This window comes from Erpetoichthys calabaricus, chromosome 3 (genome assembly GCF_900747795.2).
Source record: "Erpetoichthys calabaricus chromosome 3, fErpCal1.3, whole genome shotgun sequence".
Lineage (NCBI taxonomy): Eukaryota > Metazoa > Chordata > Cladistia > Polypteriformes > Polypteridae > Erpetoichthys > Erpetoichthys calabaricus.
Genome location: NC_041396.2, coordinates 297216769 through 297237873, shown reverse-complemented (window position 1 = coordinate 297237873; position 21105 = coordinate 297216769). Strand labels below are relative to the sequence as shown.

Genomic DNA, 21105 nt, shown 5'->3' with positions numbered 1-21105 from the left:
CAAGTACTGATTGAGTTTTTAAAACATCGAGTTTTTCTTTTTAATTGTGTACGCATATAACGTCTAGCAAATTTAACTTAACTATTTACCAAAAACATCATACACTAGGAGGGAAACTAAGTAAAGGTATTCTTCAATTAAAAGCTGTTTTCTAATCTTTTCATCATTTGACTCGAACAAAACCAAAAGCAAATTCTGCTGAAACAAAAGAACCACAAAAAAATACAGCAACAGCCAATGAAGTAAAATGCTACGTGAAATAAGATTACATTTTTCTGAATAATATACTTTACTTTGTTGTGATCTAAAGAAACACTATGAAGAGATATCAATGTCCTGGAGATAGTTACAGTCATGTGCCAATTTATAGCCACCCAAGTTAAGACCATTCATACCTAGTCAATGCTAGCTCTCATTTTTTTCTTAATAATAGAGGAGCTGGTACTTTTACTTCATGACTGATTTATTCAAACCAATTTCTCTAAACAAACTTTCCCCAATGAAGTACCATGAAGCACCACAAATGAATGACGAGTTTTGTCCATGAATTAATTAAAAACACGATGCACCAACACGTGAATGACAGGTGAAGGATCCATTAAGTAACGAATCATCACCACAAAGTACTACTGCGGGACCCAATACAATTGCTTGTGACGTGGGACTGATTTTCAGTATTGCAGGCAGAAAGGTGATCGACACCCATGTGCAGGCGGGAGCTAGAGTCTGGAAAATTAAAATTAAAACAGAATGTACATTCATTTGGCAGTCATTTTCAGTTGTTATCAATGGCAACCAAGTGGTGTTTGCTTTCTGCGATAAATGTACAAAAACAAGTGGATACAAGTCATGCTCCTCAGGTTTAAAATTCTGCACATGTGCATTAGTGAAACTTCAAACTGTCATTCTTGCCAAAACTGTCAAAATGAACAACTACTGCTAAAAGCAAAACACTGGATAAATGTGCGGATTTAGTTTGCAAGGATATACGTCCTTACGAGACAGTGTCTGGTGAGGGCTATAGTCAATTTGAACAGTGCCTGGTTGACCAGGCAGCCAAAAACAGCAAGTCTGAAGTCTAAAATGATACTGCCTCATCCGACGATTGTATGCAGCATGTGGCACGGGAAAAAAAGAAAAAAAAAAAAAGAGAGAGAAATGATATTGTATATGACATGCTAGACTCAATAATTATTGGTTTTGCTATCACAACTGACATTTGGAATGAAAACTTTTGAGAAACCCATCCATTATATTAATGAGAAGTACAATCATAAGTCAAGGGAGTTTTTTGCAACCCAGCTCAAATCAAGCTAGATTTAAATAGATGAAAGCATTTGTGCTTTACTCTTCAAAAACTTAAGTTTTCAGAATTGACACAACTGCTGTCTTGCATGGCTACACCACATTAAACTTTACTCTCACATTCTTAACACAACTCTCTCAAGTTCTTTTGTACCAGCAGTGATGGAGAAAGCACCCTAAGTTGCACAGCTTCAGGATAATGTTTTTAACAAAAAAAAACAAAAAAAACAAAACAAAACTGTTTTAAACATACTAGACAACAAGGCAAGCTTATGATGTCACACAAACTGTATGTGGAGATAAGATGGGACACTAATTTCAACATGCTGAATTCAGTGATGCTGCAATTTGACAACTAGCAGCATCAACAAAAAGAAACCACTGTGGTTTCTTTATGAAACCATTTAAAGATTCTACAACTGATTTAGAATCAGATAAAGACAACTGAAAGAATTAGTCAACAAACTCCTATCCACATGCTTTACAAAGTTGCAACATTTCTCAACCCAAAATATTTCAATACCTTTTACTTAAGAGGATCGCAAAGGCTCAGGAAAGGCAAGAGATTTGTAATAATGGCTCCTTAATGCAACTGCACTAAATCAAAGAGTGCAATGAAGTTTTCTGGATAGCTGTTATTAACTTCCTCTTTCCTCTCAGAGCTTGCGAGAGAAGAGGAGATGCCTATATATTCAAAGTGCTTTGCATGGTTATAAGAGTGCTTGTGAAAAAGATGTACAGACTTGTGTGGAGAAATTATTCAAGTCCAATCGGAAGATCTTAAATACTAATGAAGCAAAATTGTCACACAAAAGTGACAACAACAAGTGGGGCAAACAGGTGAAACAGCAAGCCACTTTTATGTACAAAACGATGTTAAACAGGCTTGTCAACCATATACGACTTTTTCTTAATGGAAGCATTGTGTTTCTGCAGGGGGAAGCATGACAAAACAGCCAAGGTGCAGTTGGGAACAGGACAAATGAGGCAAAGTGTATGCAGGAGCAGGATGGAGTACTGCAGGAGCTTGTGGGTGCAGGTTTAAAAAAATCAGTTCTGCATAGACCAATACCACAAAACACCGAGAGCACAGCTGCGCAGCACTTTGAAACTGTTGCTCAGGAGGGGGGCTGAACATCATGACAAGTTTAGCAGCAGTTGTGTAGCACCCTAAAAAGGGAGGCAGAGAATCTAATATCTGTTTGTGTTGCTCTGTACTGTTATATATAAAGTATGCATACCAGTGACCAACACCAGACCCATAGTTGCATTGACCTGTATACTTTGTGACTGATCAATTTGACATATGGCCAAATGGCTGGTTGCCAGATGGAGTCTTAGCTAATGCACGACTGTGCAGTAATCAGGTCCATGCTTGCAGATCGTAGATGCTTGCTCCAGTGCACTAAAACTCAAGGATAACTGTTGTAAACCCACTTAAATCTATGAGAAATGTGAAAAATGAGGGATCATCATTCAGTACATCAAGCTCATTTAACTATCCTATCAAGATGCTTCTTAAAGGTTGTCACGGCTTCTGTTTCAACTATGTGGTTTGGTAGTCTGTTGATTCCCCTGACTCTTTGCATAAAGTGCTTTCTGGCTTCAGTCCTGTATTTACTTCCACTTGATCTGTATTGGTGTCAGAGTATGTGATTCATGATTTAGTTGAAATAACTGCTGGATCTACTTTATTAATGCCGTTCCCAAGCGGACTCCTGTGCTTAAGACTCAAAAGGTTTAATTCTCCAAGTCTGTCAGGGTAAGCCATGTTCTTAGGTCCTGGGAAGCACAGGGTCGCTGTCCTCTGTACCTCTCCCAAGTGTTGCTATGTCTGCCTTTTCTATGTTAACTAATGTCTTATTTTAATTTCTTATTTTGTCTTTTATTTTTTTTTTCTTCATAATGTAAAGCACTTTGAGCTACTTTTTGTATGAAAATGTGCTATATAAATAAATGTTGTCTTGTACTGTGGTGACTAGAAATGTGCACATTACTCCATATGTGGTCACACTAGTGCATTATATATAGCCTGATGTGCTGGTCAAACACCCTTTCTGCATATACTGTAATTTCACAGAAATTACTTCAGATAATTGCAGTATTCTAGCTACTATCATGAAAATATCAAGGACTGGAATTTCAGCATTAGAGTAGCAAAAACTGAAACCTAGCGATGCTTTTCAAATGAATCAGTGGAAGACCTTAACTTACATTTAAAATGACTGTTGATAAACAGAAGGCTCAAGTATTCCACCATTCATGAACTCAGCCTTACAGGAGTGGAACTACAGGATATTGCTTAATAAAAGCTCTTAGCACCACAAATCTAATGTACAAAATGCTAAAGTTGCAGGTACACTGCAGAGTAGATGAAGATAGGACTATCAATCTTCAATTCACAATTGCATTTGGCCTGAAAACAGCCTTGTGGAACTTTCCATGAAGTGGACAAAAATTAACCTAGAGTGACATTTCTTTCTCTAACAAAGTAGTGGAGCTGACGAGGATAAGTGCAAATAAGGTGCTTGGGGTGATGGCAAACAGCATTGAGATGTAGAAATCCAAAAATTTGAGGGGCAAGCCAAGTTTAAAAGATGACTAAGTGGCTAGGCTGTCACAAACAAGAATATATCTTGTGGCTGCTGTTCTGAATGTTGGGAGTCTGACTAAAATATATGGTTTGCGAGGAGTACGGCGACTGAACTATGGACTAACCTTTGCCTTAAACTACAAGTGTGCTCAGAAGTCTACATACCCTGGCAGAATTTGTGAAATATCAGCCACTGTTTGGAAAATATAACTAATCACGCAGAGAGCTTTCCTTTTAATTAGGGAGTGTGCTCAGGCAAAGCAATTTATTATCTCATAATTGTGGATGCCCTTTGTCAATTATAATGACAACAGCAATCACCTAAACGGGCCTGATCTTATGTATACATACCCTTCAATGTTGGGGCAGATAATATACACACAAGTTGAAACACAAAGGTTCAAGTTAAGAGTAATTAAGGGAGTGTTCACACCTGTAAATCTTGACTGTAATCAGTGTCTGTGCATAAATGGTCAATTTAAATTCATGCAGTGCTACACTGATTCTACTGGATAAAGAGCCATGGGGAAAGCAAAAGAACTGTCAAAGGACCAGCTAAAAAAGGTTACTGAATTAAATAAAACAAGATAAAAAAAGGATATAAAAAGATAAACAGATCTGAAAAATGCCTGTCAGTGTTCAAACTGATTTAAAAAGTGGAAAGTTAAGGGTTCTGTTGTTACCAGGCCACGGTCAGATAGACCAATGGAGATTTCACCCACAAGTCACTTCAGCCGAGATATACTTTAACTTGGATTCAACTAAAACTAAATGAAATGTCTTTTGATTGAATGGTCATCTTTTCATTAAAGTATGGTACACATCTCACAAATTCTGCCAGGGTATGTAAACCTATGAGCACAAGTCTACATAAAATATAAAAAGATCTTTATTCAGAATGTTTAGTCCTAAGCTCTTTATCATTGTCCATTGGTTGTAAAATATTTTTGAAGGGAAAAAAAAAAAAGAAAAAAAAGGGAAACACTAATATAGCAAAGGTAGAGGATCTGAACTCACCAAGAAGCTGATTTGTCATATTCACAGACAACACACGGTATTGCCAAAAGTATCTGCTTGCCATGAAGAGTACTCTAAATATTACTATTATTCTATTGTTTATATGAGAAAGAACAAAATGACAAACAGTTGTCCAAAGGTATCTGGTACTGTCAAAATTATAACTTGCTTCATTTCTTCAAGTAAACTGGAAAAAGGGGAAATGACAATGTGCACCTCCTTTTAAATATGTTTTCTACTACTACTACTACCACTACTACAAAAGTGTGTCTCTGTTCAAATTCAATAGGGGGATTTTCTCTAAATGCCTACCTGCCTCTTCCAGCCCCGCTACTTTCCCCATTCTGCTCAGAAATCAGACTGGATGAGTCCTTCACAGAGTAAGTGCTAGCCAGTTCTTGGGGTCCTAAAATGGAGCCAGCCTGCCTTGGAGTCTGGGGGCTTCGTGACGTGGGTCCTACCAGTCCATCCAACAGAGGCACAGTCCCCACTGTAGGAGGTATATCTACTGATCGCAGATGAGGCTTTATGTGGTTCCTGAGGCAAGGGAAAGGATAAGGAGGACAGACATTAGATTTGCATTTAGTAAGGAATTGCATCAGGAACATGGGCACAGAATAAAACAAACAATTTGAAAACACCCAGGTTTCAATGCACTGATATTTGTAGTTGAAAAAACACCCCAAAGTTCTGAAGGTGCTTTGGTTTCGTATTAAAATGCAAAGACTGATGGAAATAAGATTTTCTTTCACATTTCTGCAAATCCATCTTAAAGGATCCTAAAATAATTCTGTCATATCAGTATAAGCATCAACTACAGTCATATGAAAAAGTTTGGGAACCCCTCTCAGCCTGCATAATAATTACCTCTACTTTCAACAAAAAAAGAGAACAGTGGTATGTCTTTCATTTCCTAGGCACATCTGCGCACTGGGGTGTTTTTCGAACAAAGATTTTTAGTGAAGCAGTATTTAGTTGTATGAAATTAAATCAAATGTGAAAAACTGGCTGTGCAAAAATTTGGGTCTCCTTGTAATTTTGCTGATTTCAATGCCTGTCACTGCTCAATGCTGATTACTTGCAGCACCAAACTGGTTGGATGAGCTCGTTAAGCCTTGAACTTCATAGACAGGTGTGTCCCATCATGAGAGAAGGTATTTAAGGTGGTCAGTTTCAAGTTATGCTTCCCTTTGACTCTCCTCTGAAGAGGGACAGCATGGGATCCTCAGAGCAACTCTCCAAAGATCTGAAAACAAAGATTATTCAGTCTCCTGGTTTAGGGGAAGGCTACACAAAGCCATCTCAGAGGTTTAAACTGTCAGTCAACTGTAAGAAATGGAATCAGGAAATGGAAGGCCACAGGCACAGTTGCTGTTAAACCCAGCAGGTCTGGCAGGCCAAGAAAAATACAGGAGCGGCATATGTGTAGGATTGTGAGAATGGTTACAAGCAACCCACAGATCACCTCCAAAGACCTGCAAGAACAGCTTATTGCAGATGGTGTTTCAGTACATCATTCTACAACAAAATTTTCACAAACAACATCTGTATGGCAGGGTGATGAGAAAGAAGCCCTTTCTGCACTCACGCCACATGCTGTGGGGCTGTGTGGCTAGTTCAGGGACTGGGGCCCTTGTTAAAGTCACGGGTCAGATGAATTTAACCCAATATCAACAAATTCTTCAGGACAATGTTCAAGCATCAGTCACAAAGTTGAAGTTACGCAGGGGTTAGATATTCCAAAAAGACAATGACCCAAAACACAGTTTGAAATCTACAAAGGCATTCATGCAGAGAGAGAAGTACAATGTTCTGGAATGGCCGTCACAGTCCCCTGACTTGAATATCATTGAAAATCTATGGGGTGGATGATTTGAAGCAGGCTGTCCGTGCTCTGCAGCCATCAAATTTAACTGAACTGGAGAGATTTTGTAAGGAAGAATGGTCAAAAATACCTCCATCCAGAATCAGACACTCAAAGGCTATAGGAGGCATCCAGAGGCCGTTATATTTGCAAAAGGAGGCTCAACTAAGCATTGATGTAATATCTCTGTTGGGGTGCCCAAATTTATGCACCTAATTTTGTTATGATGCATATTGCCTATTTTCTGTTAATCCAATAAACTTAAAGTCATTGCTGAAATACTACGGTTTCCATAAGGCATGTCATATATTAAAAGGAAGTTGCTACTTTGAAATCTCAGCCAACGATAAATAAAAATCCAAAGAATTAAGAGGGGTTCCCAAACTTTTTCATATGACTGTATACTTTTTCAAACATACAAAATTCAAGTCTGTTAAAGGAGTGACCTAACAGCCCTTTCTGTGTTGGCTATACCATTTTCCACAATTTTTTGGCAGCCTCTTTAATCCAAATAAAAATTTATGACAGATAAACTACAAAACCATATAAAGAAACATGACTAAGAAATTAGACAAAACATGGATATTCTGTAATATTCTAAATCACTTCTAGCACAATACTTTATCAGGGATAGTCAAAGCAGATGTATTATCTTCTCCTGAATAAAGGATAGCAGCGATGACCAAATTAAAGACTAAAATATCACAGTACAGGACAAGATAACATAAAAACAAACAAGGTTCAAATTTCCCATCAGTAAGCACTTAAGACTTAGGAATGACAAATGTCCTAAATATTGATAAAGCAGTCAAATTTAGATTTGCTACTCTTCAAATCTATCTTACGTAATGTGATCTTCAGGCATCATTTAAACTCCATGGCATTATGTTTTGATATGGAAAAACAAACTAAAACGTCTGCATTTTTTCCAACAAGAAAGTGTTGTGTGTAGCAGAAACATTTACATACTAAAATGACAACATAAATACAGTAGGTAAGGTTTGTCTAGTGTCCACTGCTGTACTGATGTAGATTTACTTCACATCTATCATTTGATATGTTTTGAGAAAGACACCGACGCATGACCAAAAGGCACAATCAGGACAGCAGAAATGTCTTTGTGCCCTCTTCCTGTTGCATGTACATGAGATGGTAGAATGTCAGTGCCTGAGCTGTAATATCAATGCCACTCATTGGGTTATTGTAGGCTAACACAAAGTAAGGATCAGTGACTTCCACATTTTCCCCTAACACTGACATCGATAGTTGCTGCATTGTGATCAGTGTTTAGAGAGCCAACATCTTTTTTGATCTTTCATTTAATTGCAATAATTTTTCATTTTCTCCATGTACCTACTTGCACCACAGAGAATCTTCAATGGACCGAATTCGACAGGCATTTCATGGTGGTTCAGTAGTACAGTGCCATTACGCATCTGTTTTACTATCCATGTCAAATTCTGCTGAACTATTCACTTTATCATCACTGTTGCTTGACTGAACTAATGCTTCAGTTTCATTTGTTCTAAAACTGGCATTACAGTGTTTCATTTATCATACCATTGTGTTTTGGTTGAAGGCTCCGGCACACACGTCAATATTGAGGAGTTACCATAAAATGGTGAAACACTGAAATATTTTTTTACATCATGTTGTCATTTTATCCACTAGATAGCAGCGGAGTATCATCCCGAGCATTGCTCAGGCTTGATGCTCAACATTGGATCAAAACAGCTTTTCTTGGTAGACACCAATTTCATAGAATGAGAGAGTCTATGGGTTAACACAAAGAAGTTTATAAAAAAATAAATAAATAAATAAAAACACATGCAAGTTAATAATTTCATTGTACTAAATACAATAAATTTTAAATCGGCACCCAGGGCTATGAAGTCAAAAAAGATTTGTAAAATATACCAAGTAACACAAGTGAACATAAGTTTTAGTGGTGCTGATGCAGTTAGAAAGGTTTCACTAATAACCAATTAGCATTAACACATGACTAAGGATATGCTATGCTAAGAGAGTTTACAATTAGGACACTGAAGAAACTACTATTGACAATGGGACTTTGCCTACCTATGTGAATAATAAATTAAATATCAAGTAATTTCAAGTAGTAATTGCCATTATACACACTAGTAATGCATTGGCTGTATATTTAAATTTTTAAATCTATTTAATGTTATCTTGATAAAAATGTACTAACTTCTATTAAAAGCACAAAAATTTCTGGGTGACCTCAAACTTTTCATCAGTACTGTATATTGGCTTACATTAGAGACGTCAGAGTTGACTTAAATTGAGGAGTCAGAATCAAATATTTTGTGTACTGACTCCACAGCCCTGGCCATACCAGTCACAGAACCTGGAAGTGGACTGGGGTGGAAGAGAAATCTTAGCAAAATGAAGAAAAACATCTGTAAGGATTCTAGCAATTTGAGACCATATTAGGTGTTGTGCAAGATAGACCTGTATGTGAAATGTCAGACAAAGAAGGAGAACAGGCAAGCAGCTAACTTTTCAGAATTACAAAATCCATGCTAACTGAATGTATGCCAATACTTTATATAACAATCACCAAAACAAGAAACACATTAACAGTAAGCACTTACCGACTTCTGTGAAATGGGCGACCCAGGCTCAGTGAACTGGTGCTTGACTTGTAACTTCCCGCAGGGCTAAAGCCATTAACGAAACTGCTGTTGGGAAAAGGAGCCTACGGGATAGTGAAAAGGAGGGTGATAAGTATTGGATATATTTACTAACAGTAACACATGACCTTGACAAACTTAAATTAAAAGGATGGACTATAGAAAGAATGATTAAAATAAATGCAATTTTGTCCTCATGGGAAACAAACAATTAAAATTTTAATCAGTCATCTTCTACACCCATCTGCTACATTAAAAAGAAACTGCATAAAACCGCGAAGTGTCACTGACAACGCAAGAGACAAAGTGTTGCTTCTAAAGTGCAGCTGGCTGCAAGATGTTGGTTCTGGTTCTTGGGAGATCTCCAGATACCTCACTACTGTAACACAATGCCAGCAAGTTCAACATTATCATCTGCACTTGCAATCTCTACACTAAAGAGCTATGACTACCTGAGGACCCTGGCTGGTGATACTTATGTTGTCTAGGGTGATTTTGAGAAGAAGCTAAATCTGTCGCTCCTGTAGAGGCAGCTAGATGTGAATGTTCTCATTTCTAGACGTGCACAACAATCCAAGGCTCTGATTTTATATCAACCTGTGGCTCAACCAACACTGCTTACAACACATCAGAGAGCAAAGTCACTCCATACTTTGTACTAATGGAGATGCAGGCATCAACGTAGCATACTGCTGACTGAAGATGATGTTAAAATTAAAAGAGTACAGTGATCCCCTGCTATATCACAGTTTAGCTATCGCGCCCCGGCTTCATCGCAGATTTATTATTACTTGGGGGCTCTGCCCCCTGCTCACTTCACTCCCCCACCCCCAGGTTTAGTTTACCGGATAAACAATTTAAAGAGATTGTTATTTTCATGGGAATTGTTACATATGCATTATTTTCAATTTTACTTTTAAAGTTTTGTAAGAACAATATTTGTCCTTTATTTCCTGCCCTGGACATGGTTGAATCTCTTTCTTGTCAGACTTATAATGCTGCTCACGTTGTAAAGGTGGGGGTGGGTGGGGGGGCTGGGGGCGGGAGTAACCTTAACGCATGCTAAAGAGATGCGATCGGTTCAGCTGGTGTCTTGCTGCTGCTGGCCAGCTGTGTGCTGTGCTTGTTGCGCTTTGCGTCAATCACTTAAAAGCCTGTACAGCAGCTGTCCTTTTGCCACTTTGCATCTCTGCCGCTAGCGTTTTGAAGGAGGAGGAGAAGATTTGGGGGTTTGGGGGGGTGTGAGGGCTGAACGCACGCTGGCTTGCTGCAGCTGCTGCTGGCAAGCTGCATGTTCTGCTTGTCGTCGTTTTAAGAGCTGGGAGCACCTGAAGTGTGTCTGCCAAAAGCATTCCAACAACTGCTAGGTTAGATGTCAGTGAACTTGTTTTAAATTGTTTGTAATAATAATATAAATAATTCATTACATTTATATAGCGCTTTTCTCAGTACTCAAAGCGCTATCCACACAGGGAGGAACCGGGAAGCGAACCCACAATCTTCCAGTCTCCTTACTCCAAAGCAGCAGCACTACCACTGCGCCACCTGTGAGGACAAGTAGGGCATGACGTGCAAAGGTCACCGTCTCACAGGTTTTGCTTCCTAAGATTGTAATGTCTAGACTTGCATGTCGTCAAAAGTGTCTCTCTGAGATGATCTGGTCTCGATCGCTTCACTCAACCCCACCAGAGGCACGCTACACTCCTGCCACATTTCGCGTCTCTCCCGTTCGCATTGTGAAGGGGGGTGTGGGGGTGGGTTAGCTGAACACACGCTAAGCAGAAATGGACGGATCAACTACTGGCTTTCCGCTGCTTCTGCCAAGATGCCTGTTCTGCGCGTCGATCATTTAAAAGCCTGTACAGCAGTGGTCCTTAAGTCTCACTGCTTTGTCTTGCATGACCGTTAAAATCTCTCTCGTGGGATATCAAATTGTCTTCTGAGAAGATCAAGCCTTGTCTCCCTGCCAAGACTTTTTTTTATAATAGAGAGCTGTTATTCATATCCTTAGCCCAACATCCACATATCATATGTGTTTACAGAGTGTGCTTTAATAAGTTTACATGTGTTTAAAGCGTGTGGGAAGGGTATTTTAAAGCTTAAACTATAAAAAAAATGTTTATTTATATGGTCTTTCTATATTGCGGATTTTCACCCATCGCTGATGGGTCTGGAACGTAACTTCCGCGATAGGTGGGGGATCACTGTACAAGAAATCAAAGAACTTTTCTTTAGGTGTTGTTCAGTTTGTATGGATATTTGTTCTGTCTGTCTTAGTCATTTCATTCCCAAGTCTGTTTCTGCAGTTAAGATTTATTGCGAGTTGTTAACTTGTTTTTACACTAATATTCTGAATAAGATGTGTGCACGTGAGCAATTATGTATACTATCACCAATTAGGTTAATGGATTATTATTTTTTAAAAGGATAAGATCAACTGACAGTAGCTATTGAAAGGAACCATATTTGAGATTTTCAAAACACTAGCCACATCTACCAGAACACACATCAATAATGTCAGTGATAAACATATAATGAAACATTACCCCTTGAACATTTTTATTTAAAGACTACATTTTTCACACTAATGGCACAGTCACACCAAAAACATGAATGTTAAAATTAGGTAGTGTGGTGTAGTGTTGTGTTCAAATCCCACTACTGGCAGTGTGTGACCATTAGCAAGTCGCTTGACCTGCTTGTGTTCCAATTGTAAAACCAAAACAAATGCAATCAATTCTATCATAAATGCTGCAAGTCATCCTAGATAAAGGCATCAGCCAAATAAATCTATGAATAAAAATAAGACATGAAAAAAAAAAAATCTAACTGCCCGAAAACTTCCCACTTGGTACATTTTAGCCAAAACAAAGGCCTCTTGATAATAAAAGAATCATCCCTAGTGCTCAACGACAGCAAATTTCTTTTACAATCTATACTCACCAGTGGAGTTTCAAAGTAGGGAGCGGGTGATGGCGGCCAGGTCTGAGGCACCATGCTGTAGAGGTACTGGTGTTGGGGACTGTAAACAGGCTGCATGAAAAGAGGCGAGGTGTACTGTGTCTGAGTTTGTGTTTGCTGGGGGTACACACTGGAGTCTAGCCCACGGTAACCATTCTTGGCAAAGAATGTGTTGATGGCTTTTATCCTGGCCTGAAAAGCAAACAGGTAAGTGTCAATTCAGCGGAGGTTATTCTTAGAAGGTGCATTATATTCTTGACTGGCTCAGAAGCAGAACACACAAGAGAAAAACGTACTAATTATAACACAAGTCAAAACCTCTTCAAGAGCTGGTTAACTGGTCTATAATGAAATATGCTACTGACTAGAGTGTGTTGTGTGCTGTTTGGATACTGAAGTCTGTCAGTGTTGATAATGTACCCAATGCTCCAAAGTCCAGTTCAAAGGTAACAAGACAGAAGCAGAAGATATTTTTGGTTTCTGCATAAAGACTAAAGACTCATCTGCAAATTTCTTTAATTTTACACAACTTAAGCCCAACTATTAGTATAGTCCAAAATTGTTTAATTTTGTTACTGTACGGTAAAACACTTTGAACTGGACCACAATGACCATTATCCCCTCAGATCTCATAATCTTACTGGTCATAAGGACAGGAGCAGTACAGCTATGAGGCAGAAAAGAATGGAAAGAAGTAGCTTATAGAAGGAGGTGGCAGAATGTGGTGATAGACAGACAAAGAACACAAGTAAGAAAACATTTTAAAAAGGAGAGCAGAGAAAGATAGCTCCATAGTTGTGGCTCCTGGTGCCCTTCAATGCGCGGTACTGATCATCACTGGGGGAAGATGCACAAGATCATAACTGAATGGCACAAATGACTGTGCACATATCAGATGCTAGCACCATGTTAAATAGCAAGGTATACTGCAAATAACACAAGCCTTCAGATTTCACTCACCATGATTGGCTTTCCCTGAAATGTTTTCACTTCTTCTCTTAAATACTTGTATGCCTGAAACAAAGCAAATAATGCATTTTTTTTCTAGTCTTAACAGGACACATACCAAGTGAATGGCAGCTTTAAATGTTACATTTAGCTCTCACAAAGTGAGAAAACTCTGGACTACCCACATGACAGCTATGGCATTCTTAGTAGTAATGACATTACCTGCTGTGCATCCGTATCAGACTGGAATGTTATGTACCAGTTGTTGTTGTGAGCAAACTCCACACTGATCACTTTGGGGCAGTTTTCGTTTTTGAACAAGGCCTCAACTTCCTATATGCCAAGAGGATAAAAGCAACCATTTTTAGTCATGACAAAAATTATCTTGAGGCACAACACACACCTCTGGAATCTTGCAAACTAAACTTATGGGTAACAAAGTTAGGCTGGTAGTTGAAGGAGGCAATTATTGTAAAGCAGCAAGAACACAAATAATTATGTTTAAACCAATTCAAAGCTTGCTCATTTTAAGTAAATAAGCAAAAATCCTTGGACATCCAAACTAAAAGTAAAAACAAGAACACAATGCCACTGGATTAGGCCCACAAGTGAAATAAATAAATTACCTCAACAGGGGTGGTCTCGGGCACTTCACGTAAGATAATGATACAGCGTTTATGGTTGGGTCGCACTTTCTCCCCTTTTTCATCAACCTGTACCATAGGCGAAGCTGTAACAGTAAATATGGACTACAGTTAAATTTTTCAAAATATTCTGCACGTTTCATGAAGAAAATGCAGTCATGTTCACACCCCTGTCAGCAAATTGGAAATTACAAGAATTTTAGAAAAGCAAAGTTGGCTTATTTAGTTAAAATAGTGATGCCCCACGTCTGGAAATAACATTGTCCACTGGTGAGGTTTACTCCACCCAAGAATAAAATTTTTCTATGAGTTAATTACCATGTTTTTTTGTAGCGATGGCCAAGAAAAAATGTTAATTTTATGTTTTCATGGAGAAGAGATAAAAAAAAAAACATTGATAGAATGGGCATTTATAGTGACCAAAACCATACCACAGAAAAAAAAATCCATTAAAAAAGCACGGCATAAACAGGAAATACAATTCGTATAGGACAGAACTTTTGTCGTGAAGATCCATCATTCATTGGTCCAGAATCCAGTCTTCAGTTCAGAAAGTTTGAATCCTATTCAAATTGTGGGGCCTGTTTATGTCCTGCAGATTTTTCCAGAAGCATTTATTTAACAATATTTTAGCTAAAAATGTATTTGTTTTGAATGTTGTGGGCATACTACTAGGTAACTGGAGAAGATGATTATGCAATATGAATAACATGAGATTTTATTTCCATGGATGTTGATATCCTTTGCTGTGATCCAGTGATCTGATAGTTCTGCATTTAGTGAGTGGTATAATCTATTCTTGCCTTAAGAGCTGTTGTGCTGATATGTGCCTACACTTGGTGAGGAGCATAGAGTGGTTTGTACTATTCTATTCTATTTCTGAGGTAGCAATGACAGACTGATCATCTAGCTCTGTGCAGAGGATTACTTGTGCTCTGTTGTTAGTATTGTATTTACCTCATTTTTTGACATCCACTCCATGCAAAACATGCCTGGAAGAGGGCATCTCTCTGTATTGCCTTTCTTAAAATTTCTTCCATTTTTTCCCCACCTGCAAGATTTTTTGTGGGGAGTTTTTATTTTCTTGTCTTCTTAGGGAGTCAAAACTGTCAGAGCTGTCAAAACAGGGCCAGTTAAAAGCCCACTGGGCTATACCACATAAAATTGCTGTTTTTGGTCACCATAGACTGCCATTCTATTATAAACTAAGCTCCAATATACACGAAAACATGAGATAAAAAATTTTTAACCACCAACACAAAACATGGAGCAAGAAACAATACATTTAAAAAAAGACTTTTTTGGTGGAGTCTTCCTTTAAACGTGGGGTGGGGATCACCATGTTAACAAGCCAAGACATTTCTGAAATTTCTGTAATTTTCAGTTTGGCCACAGGGTTGTGCTCATTGACAATGGCCATATTGTATAAAAATGTCTTTAGTAAAGAAAAGCACATATAGGGAAAATTGGCGGATTAAGAAGAAATCAACCATGCCTATTTGGCAACACTTTAGCTTCAAAACAAATGAGCATGGTGAGCCAAATGAAATAGCCAAATTAAATCTATCTGAATATGCAAGTTCAGGCAATGCTGATAGGATAAGGTCTATTGGCTTGTTCGTCCAACTATAAGTTATTGGGAATTTGGGATATTCGGGTGGGTTGGGTAGGTGATTTAGGTTCACAAAATATAAACAGGGCAACAGCACAGCTGTAGGGATGGGTATCGAAAGCTGGTATTAAACTGGTACTGGTTCCAGACCGGTCGGTACCAAAATATCAATAAGCTCCTGGAAAAACGGGGCTGATCTCAGTATTTTTGTTACATTAATTCATTCTAACATTAGCTGCATTTCTAACCATCCCCTAATGACTACAGGCGTCAGGCGATCACATTTTAGTCTTGTAGCTGCATGTTTACATTTTGTGATCTCCAGTCATCATGACAAATAAGCTAAAGCACTCAAAAGTATGGGTTCACTTTAGTAAATGTAACGATAATGTAGCTAACTGCATTATGTGTAAAAAGGTAGTTGCATGTAAAAAAGGGCAACACTTGCAACATCTTGAAACACATTACAAAAATGTGAAGCAGTGCATTGTGTTTGACTGCTTCCAGACAGCGGCTGCTGAAACATGCTCACAATGCAGCCTCTCAGCTCCAAAGCTGCTGGAATTAGCCAAACTGAAAATGCCACTGTCTAGACATCATTAAGTCAAGGTAACACTAGTCATCGTCATAAAAGTAAGTCAGTAGTTATTCATTAAGGACATACAAAGTGAGCATCAGCTTTACTTTGTGTTCAGGCAGCATCAGAAAGCAGCATCTCTGTCAGTGGGCACCAGAATTAAGACCCCCAACACCATTCTCCATCACTTGACAAGGAAAAACTATGAAGGAAAGAATGCCACGGGGCTGTGGCAAAGTTTATTGTGAAAGATTTACAGCCGTTCACCACAGTGGAGTTGAGTTGGTTCAGGTATGCATAGCACAGCACAAATCGCTAACTGCTAAGTAGTTACCTTAAGTTTGAACCGAGTCGTCCTGACAACAAAGGATACGTTAATTTATAACCATAATAAGTGGAGCCCATTAAAACCAGAGTTACAAGGTGGTAATGGCAACTGAATTGAAAGTTTATTTTATTATGCACTAGGGGGCTTTGCCCCCTGCTCGCTTCACTCACCAACCCCCGGTGTTTAGTTTTCCGGATATACACTTTTAAGATTTTTTCTTTTTCTTTGAATTGTTGCTATTTCATTAGTTTCACTTTTATTTCAGAAAGTATGTAAACAATATTTGGAATATTTCGAGCCCCAATATTCTGAATCTTTTAAATGAGGTCAGTGAGACATGTGTTTAATGACTTTGTACCATAATTCAGGATAGGTTTCTCTGTTTGGAATTTCAGCACAGACAAAGCGATCCACATCAGCAGCAGTTAATTTTTTTTTTGCAAAGTAACCAATAAATGCCTGTGAAGTAAAAACGTTCTTGAAATTCTCGACTTAAACTTCAAAGCCTTACAATATTTACATACTTCTGACATATCACCTGTGTCCATATATTCGATCTCCATTCGCCTTTTCGTTATTTATCCGAGTAATAATCTCTTTTTTTGCGCTAATGCTGTGTTTACTTTCATTTTTTGAAATTGTCATTTTTTTCTGCTTTCATATTCTGTATCTTGCTCTGCATGTGTTTCGCGCCTAGGTTTTGAGTCTTTTGAATTCCAGTTTTCATTCTCTCTAACCTGCTCTTCATGGGTTTGGCCCCTTTGTTTTGCAACCTCTTTATAACGTTTTACTTAGTTTTCTACTCTTTTATTTCTGACTGTGCTTTGTTCTGCTTTTATTTTCAATAACACCTTGTCCGTGGTGATTATTTTCCCTTTTACGAGTAATAATTTCCATTTTTTTGCACTACTGGGATCTTTACTTTCTTTTTTTTACTAGGGGGCTCTGCCCCCTGCTCGCTTCGCTCGCCAACCCCTGGTCTTGGGTAACCCGAAATACATTTGAAAGAGATTACTGTCTGTGTTGGTAATTGTTACATATGTATCATGCCCACTGTCACGATATCTGTAGGTCTATGTAATATATGTAAATGAGAATAGCAGTGTAATTGTTATGTTATGCAAATATAGAATGTCTTCGAGTTTGCGCAGGTCTATGTATGAGATATATTGGAGTGTAAAGGTGTAGATGACATACATAGGATATCTTTACACACAACATTTGTAGTAAAGATGGCGTGTTGTCCTTGAATGAGTATTCCTTGGTATGGAGTTATTATAATCTTAACATTAATGTCACATGAATGCCGAACTCTTGAGAAGGAGACATAGAGTTGTCCATGTCTAAATACAGGTTCAGAGAGGTAAAGGCCGACTCTGTCCATGGTCTGTCCTTGGGATTTGTTGATTGTCATGGCAAAATAATAGCATGACTATTGTCCCGACTTTAAGGTTAAGACTGTGTTGTGGTAATCCGGCCGGGTTAATGGTGTTTCTCGTTTTGGAGCCGTGACCGTGACTCCATTAGTTATACGTTGTTTACTGTTAGTAATATGGATAATTGCACTTACTGTTAAAATCACTTATTTACATTAGTTGAGCTCTTTCGTTTCTGAGCCATGGCTCCTTCGCTTGCGGTGCATAGGCGCATGTGCCCTCCGTACTCTCGGGTGTGACTATGCTGTGTTTTGTGGACGTTTGGGGACTTCGTACTTTCTCTGGTTTGACTGTGGGGCGGGACGCCGAAGCCTCTTCTGTTTGTGTTTTCCGTGAGTACATATAGTTTTGTATTACTGTAATGTGATTCACATATGCTGTGCAGTCCAGATCTTTGGGGCTTCTGTACTATCTCGGGTTATTGCTTGCGGTGCTTTATAAGCGTGTTGTAGGCGCCTGCACCTTCCGTACTATGTCGGGTTTGACTATGCTGTGTAGTGTGGACGTGTAGGGTCCTATACTCTCTTTTTGTATCTCCGTCAGTCGAGCTCTTTCTTTTTGGAGCCGTGCCAGCTTTGCTTGCGGCATTTGAGACGCGCGTTGTAGGCGCTTGCGTTCATTGATTTTTTCCAGGTAGCTCCGTTGGTCGAGCTGTTATCGTTTTGGAGCCGTGACCGTGTCTCCATTAGTTATACGTTGTTTACCGTTAGTAATATGGATATTTGCACTTACTGTTAATACGGAGCGTTTTCTGTCGTTGTACTGTTAGTAATGCATCACTGTAATGTGATTCACATATGCTGTGTAGTATGGACATGTGAGGATGCTGTATGTTTAATACAGAGCGTTCATTTATTCTTATTACCCATCTGGTGTCGAGCCTGTTTTCTCCGTGGTTGTACTGTTAATATTGTATTACTGTAATGTGATTCACATATTTTTGTGGAGTCCGGATATTTGGGGCATCTCGGGTTTTTGCTTGCGGTGTTTTAGACACGCGTGGACCACGCTGTGTAGTGTGGACGTTTAGTTCAGAAGCGCGTTGTAGGCGCCTGCACCTTTCGTACTCTCTCGTACTATCCCGGGTTTCACTACGCTGTGTGTTGTGGACCTTTGTGGACTCCGTAGTCTCTTCCGTTTGACTCTGGGGTGCAGCGCAGAATCCTCTTTTTTGTGTGGCTGTGTTGTTAGTCGTTAGCTATGGGCGCGTTGTTGCTTCATGTCTTATTTACGTTAGTTGAGCTCTTTCGTTTTTGAGCCGTGACTCCTTCGTTCGCGGTGAATCAGACTTTGCTTGCGGTTTATGAGACGCACGCTGTAGGCACCTGCGCACTATGTCTCCGGGGTCCATCGCCGTGTACCTGCGTCCGTGCCTTCCGGTTTACCATTCTTGGTTAGTAATATGGATACTTTCTAACTTTCCTACTTTCACATTCTTTAACTTTCTCCACATTTGTATCGCACACTTTTTTTTTTTTTTTAGTCTTTCGAATTCCACTACTTTCATAACCTGCTCTGCATATGTATTGCGCCAACGTTTGTGAACATGTTTATGAAGTTCTACTTTGTCTTTTAATTCTGAGCCCGAACGGACGTGCTTTGTTTCAATTCCACTTGTTATGGGCTGATAATTACTTTCCTTATTTTCTGAATTTGCACCTAGATTATTTTTTTTTTTGCTCTTTTTTCTCTCCAACGCTTTTGAGTCTCTTTTCTCCGTACTGCTTTCTTCTACGCTTAGTCGTCAACGTTTCATTTATAACTTATTGTCCTTATACGCTTTATATGCACTGAGACCCTGGATCTGTGTGTGCTCAAAGCTTTCACACGACTGAATGTTTTGCTGCCCCATTGTCTTATTTGATATTGATTGTAAGTAGGGCGTGTCTTGCAAGAATCTCATGTTCTACGTCATCGCGAGACGGTCCTGGGTCAATCTCTTGGCACAATGTCTCATGTTTAAGGTCCTCGTGGATCTTTTAACCGTCTTCCATGATCTTAACGTGAAGATCACGTCTCGACGCCCTACTGTTTCTCTCCAGGATTTTTTTTTTTTTTTTTATAAGAGAGAGATGTTAATAAATTATGTAATTATATTTAGAATGCTTTAAACATAAAAGTAAACGCTGGTATTTATGTTAACTTATTTTATTGGTTAGATGGTAACTGATGAGGGCGCAGGTCAGAGGTGAAGAAAATGGGAGATATCAGTAAAGCTGTCAACAAGATAACTACATTTAAGCTTTTACTATGAGAAATTTGTTTATATCAATGGTAAACTTCAAACAGAAGTTTATACTTAACAAAGAGCTGATTCTGGCATGGAGTTAACTGTCAAGTCAGAATACGTGAACGTGCCGGTGACTGGACGTACTGTGTCGAGAACGCCAAACCAGTGGCGCAGTCTGTGAAAGACTGAACAATGGAGATGTCTGAGGGCACTGGAGTTTGTCATCTCTGTTGGATGTTGCTGTAGCTGACCAACTATCACAGCTGACTTGACACTTGCCACAACGGATCCAAGTGTCAACTTGTTTCTGCTGGGAACAAGCAATTTCTATATGCTCTGTTATAATTTTCTCTTGCCAGTCCTGATTTTGTTTAGACCCACACTGACAGTGGCACATTTGTGGCTTTGGCAAGGGTTTAGAAAATGCAGTATCACTGAACATTCTCATCTTCACTAAATAATATGGTGCTGTTGATTTACTTCAGTGGGCCTTCATTATTAGCAAAAATGTAAAGCACATAAAACTACATGCCTACCATGTAGAACCTCACAACAAATAAAGTTGTCAGAATGGCAATTTGCATGAGAAAAAGTCATTATCTACTGAAAAAGCATTCAAAGTTTCTAGCGTAAATGCAATGTGTTTACAATGCGTTTACAACCTATCTGAAAACAATCAGGATGAAAGCACATGTACACAGGGTATTTACGACGTGTTAATTCACACATAGGGAAGGAATGTTCATCAGAAATTTAAGTAATCAACTGGCAACTGTCGCTGACATTGTCCATCATCACAGGACTACTTGAAGCTTTTATATCCTTTGAGGTGCTCACATAAGATATAAAAACGGAATTTCACACAACCATAGTAACTTACAAAATTATTCAGTAATACCTCAACACTCATGACTACATTTAGAAACCTAAAAAATG

The 21105-nt window shown here is 38.8% G+C and overlaps 1 protein-coding gene across 3 annotated transcripts in view; it reads right to left on the bottom strand.

The window, feature by feature from the left end:
• larp4ab (La ribonucleoprotein 4Ab) overlaps window positions 1-21105 on the bottom strand; it is a 134760-nt gene that overhangs the window by 19383 nt on the left and 94272 nt on the right. For 2 of the 3 annotated variants that reach the window (XM_028825853.2, XM_028825854.2), the window contains exons 6-11: window positions 13969-14072; window positions 13565-13675; window positions 13355-13408; window positions 12377-12586; window positions 9395-9498; window positions 5228-5452 (exon numbers count right to left, since the gene is read on the bottom strand). In XM_028825853.2, coding sequence (XP_028681686.1) covers window positions 5228-5452; window positions 9395-9498; window positions 12377-12586; window positions 13355-13408; window positions 13565-13675; window positions 13969-14072 — 808 coding nt within the window. The remainder of the gene's footprint in view (window positions 1-5227; window positions 5453-9394; window positions 9499-12376; window positions 12587-13354; window positions 13409-13564; window positions 13676-13968; window positions 14073-21105) is intronic. The other variant, XM_028825855.2, reaches the window with a different exon arrangement.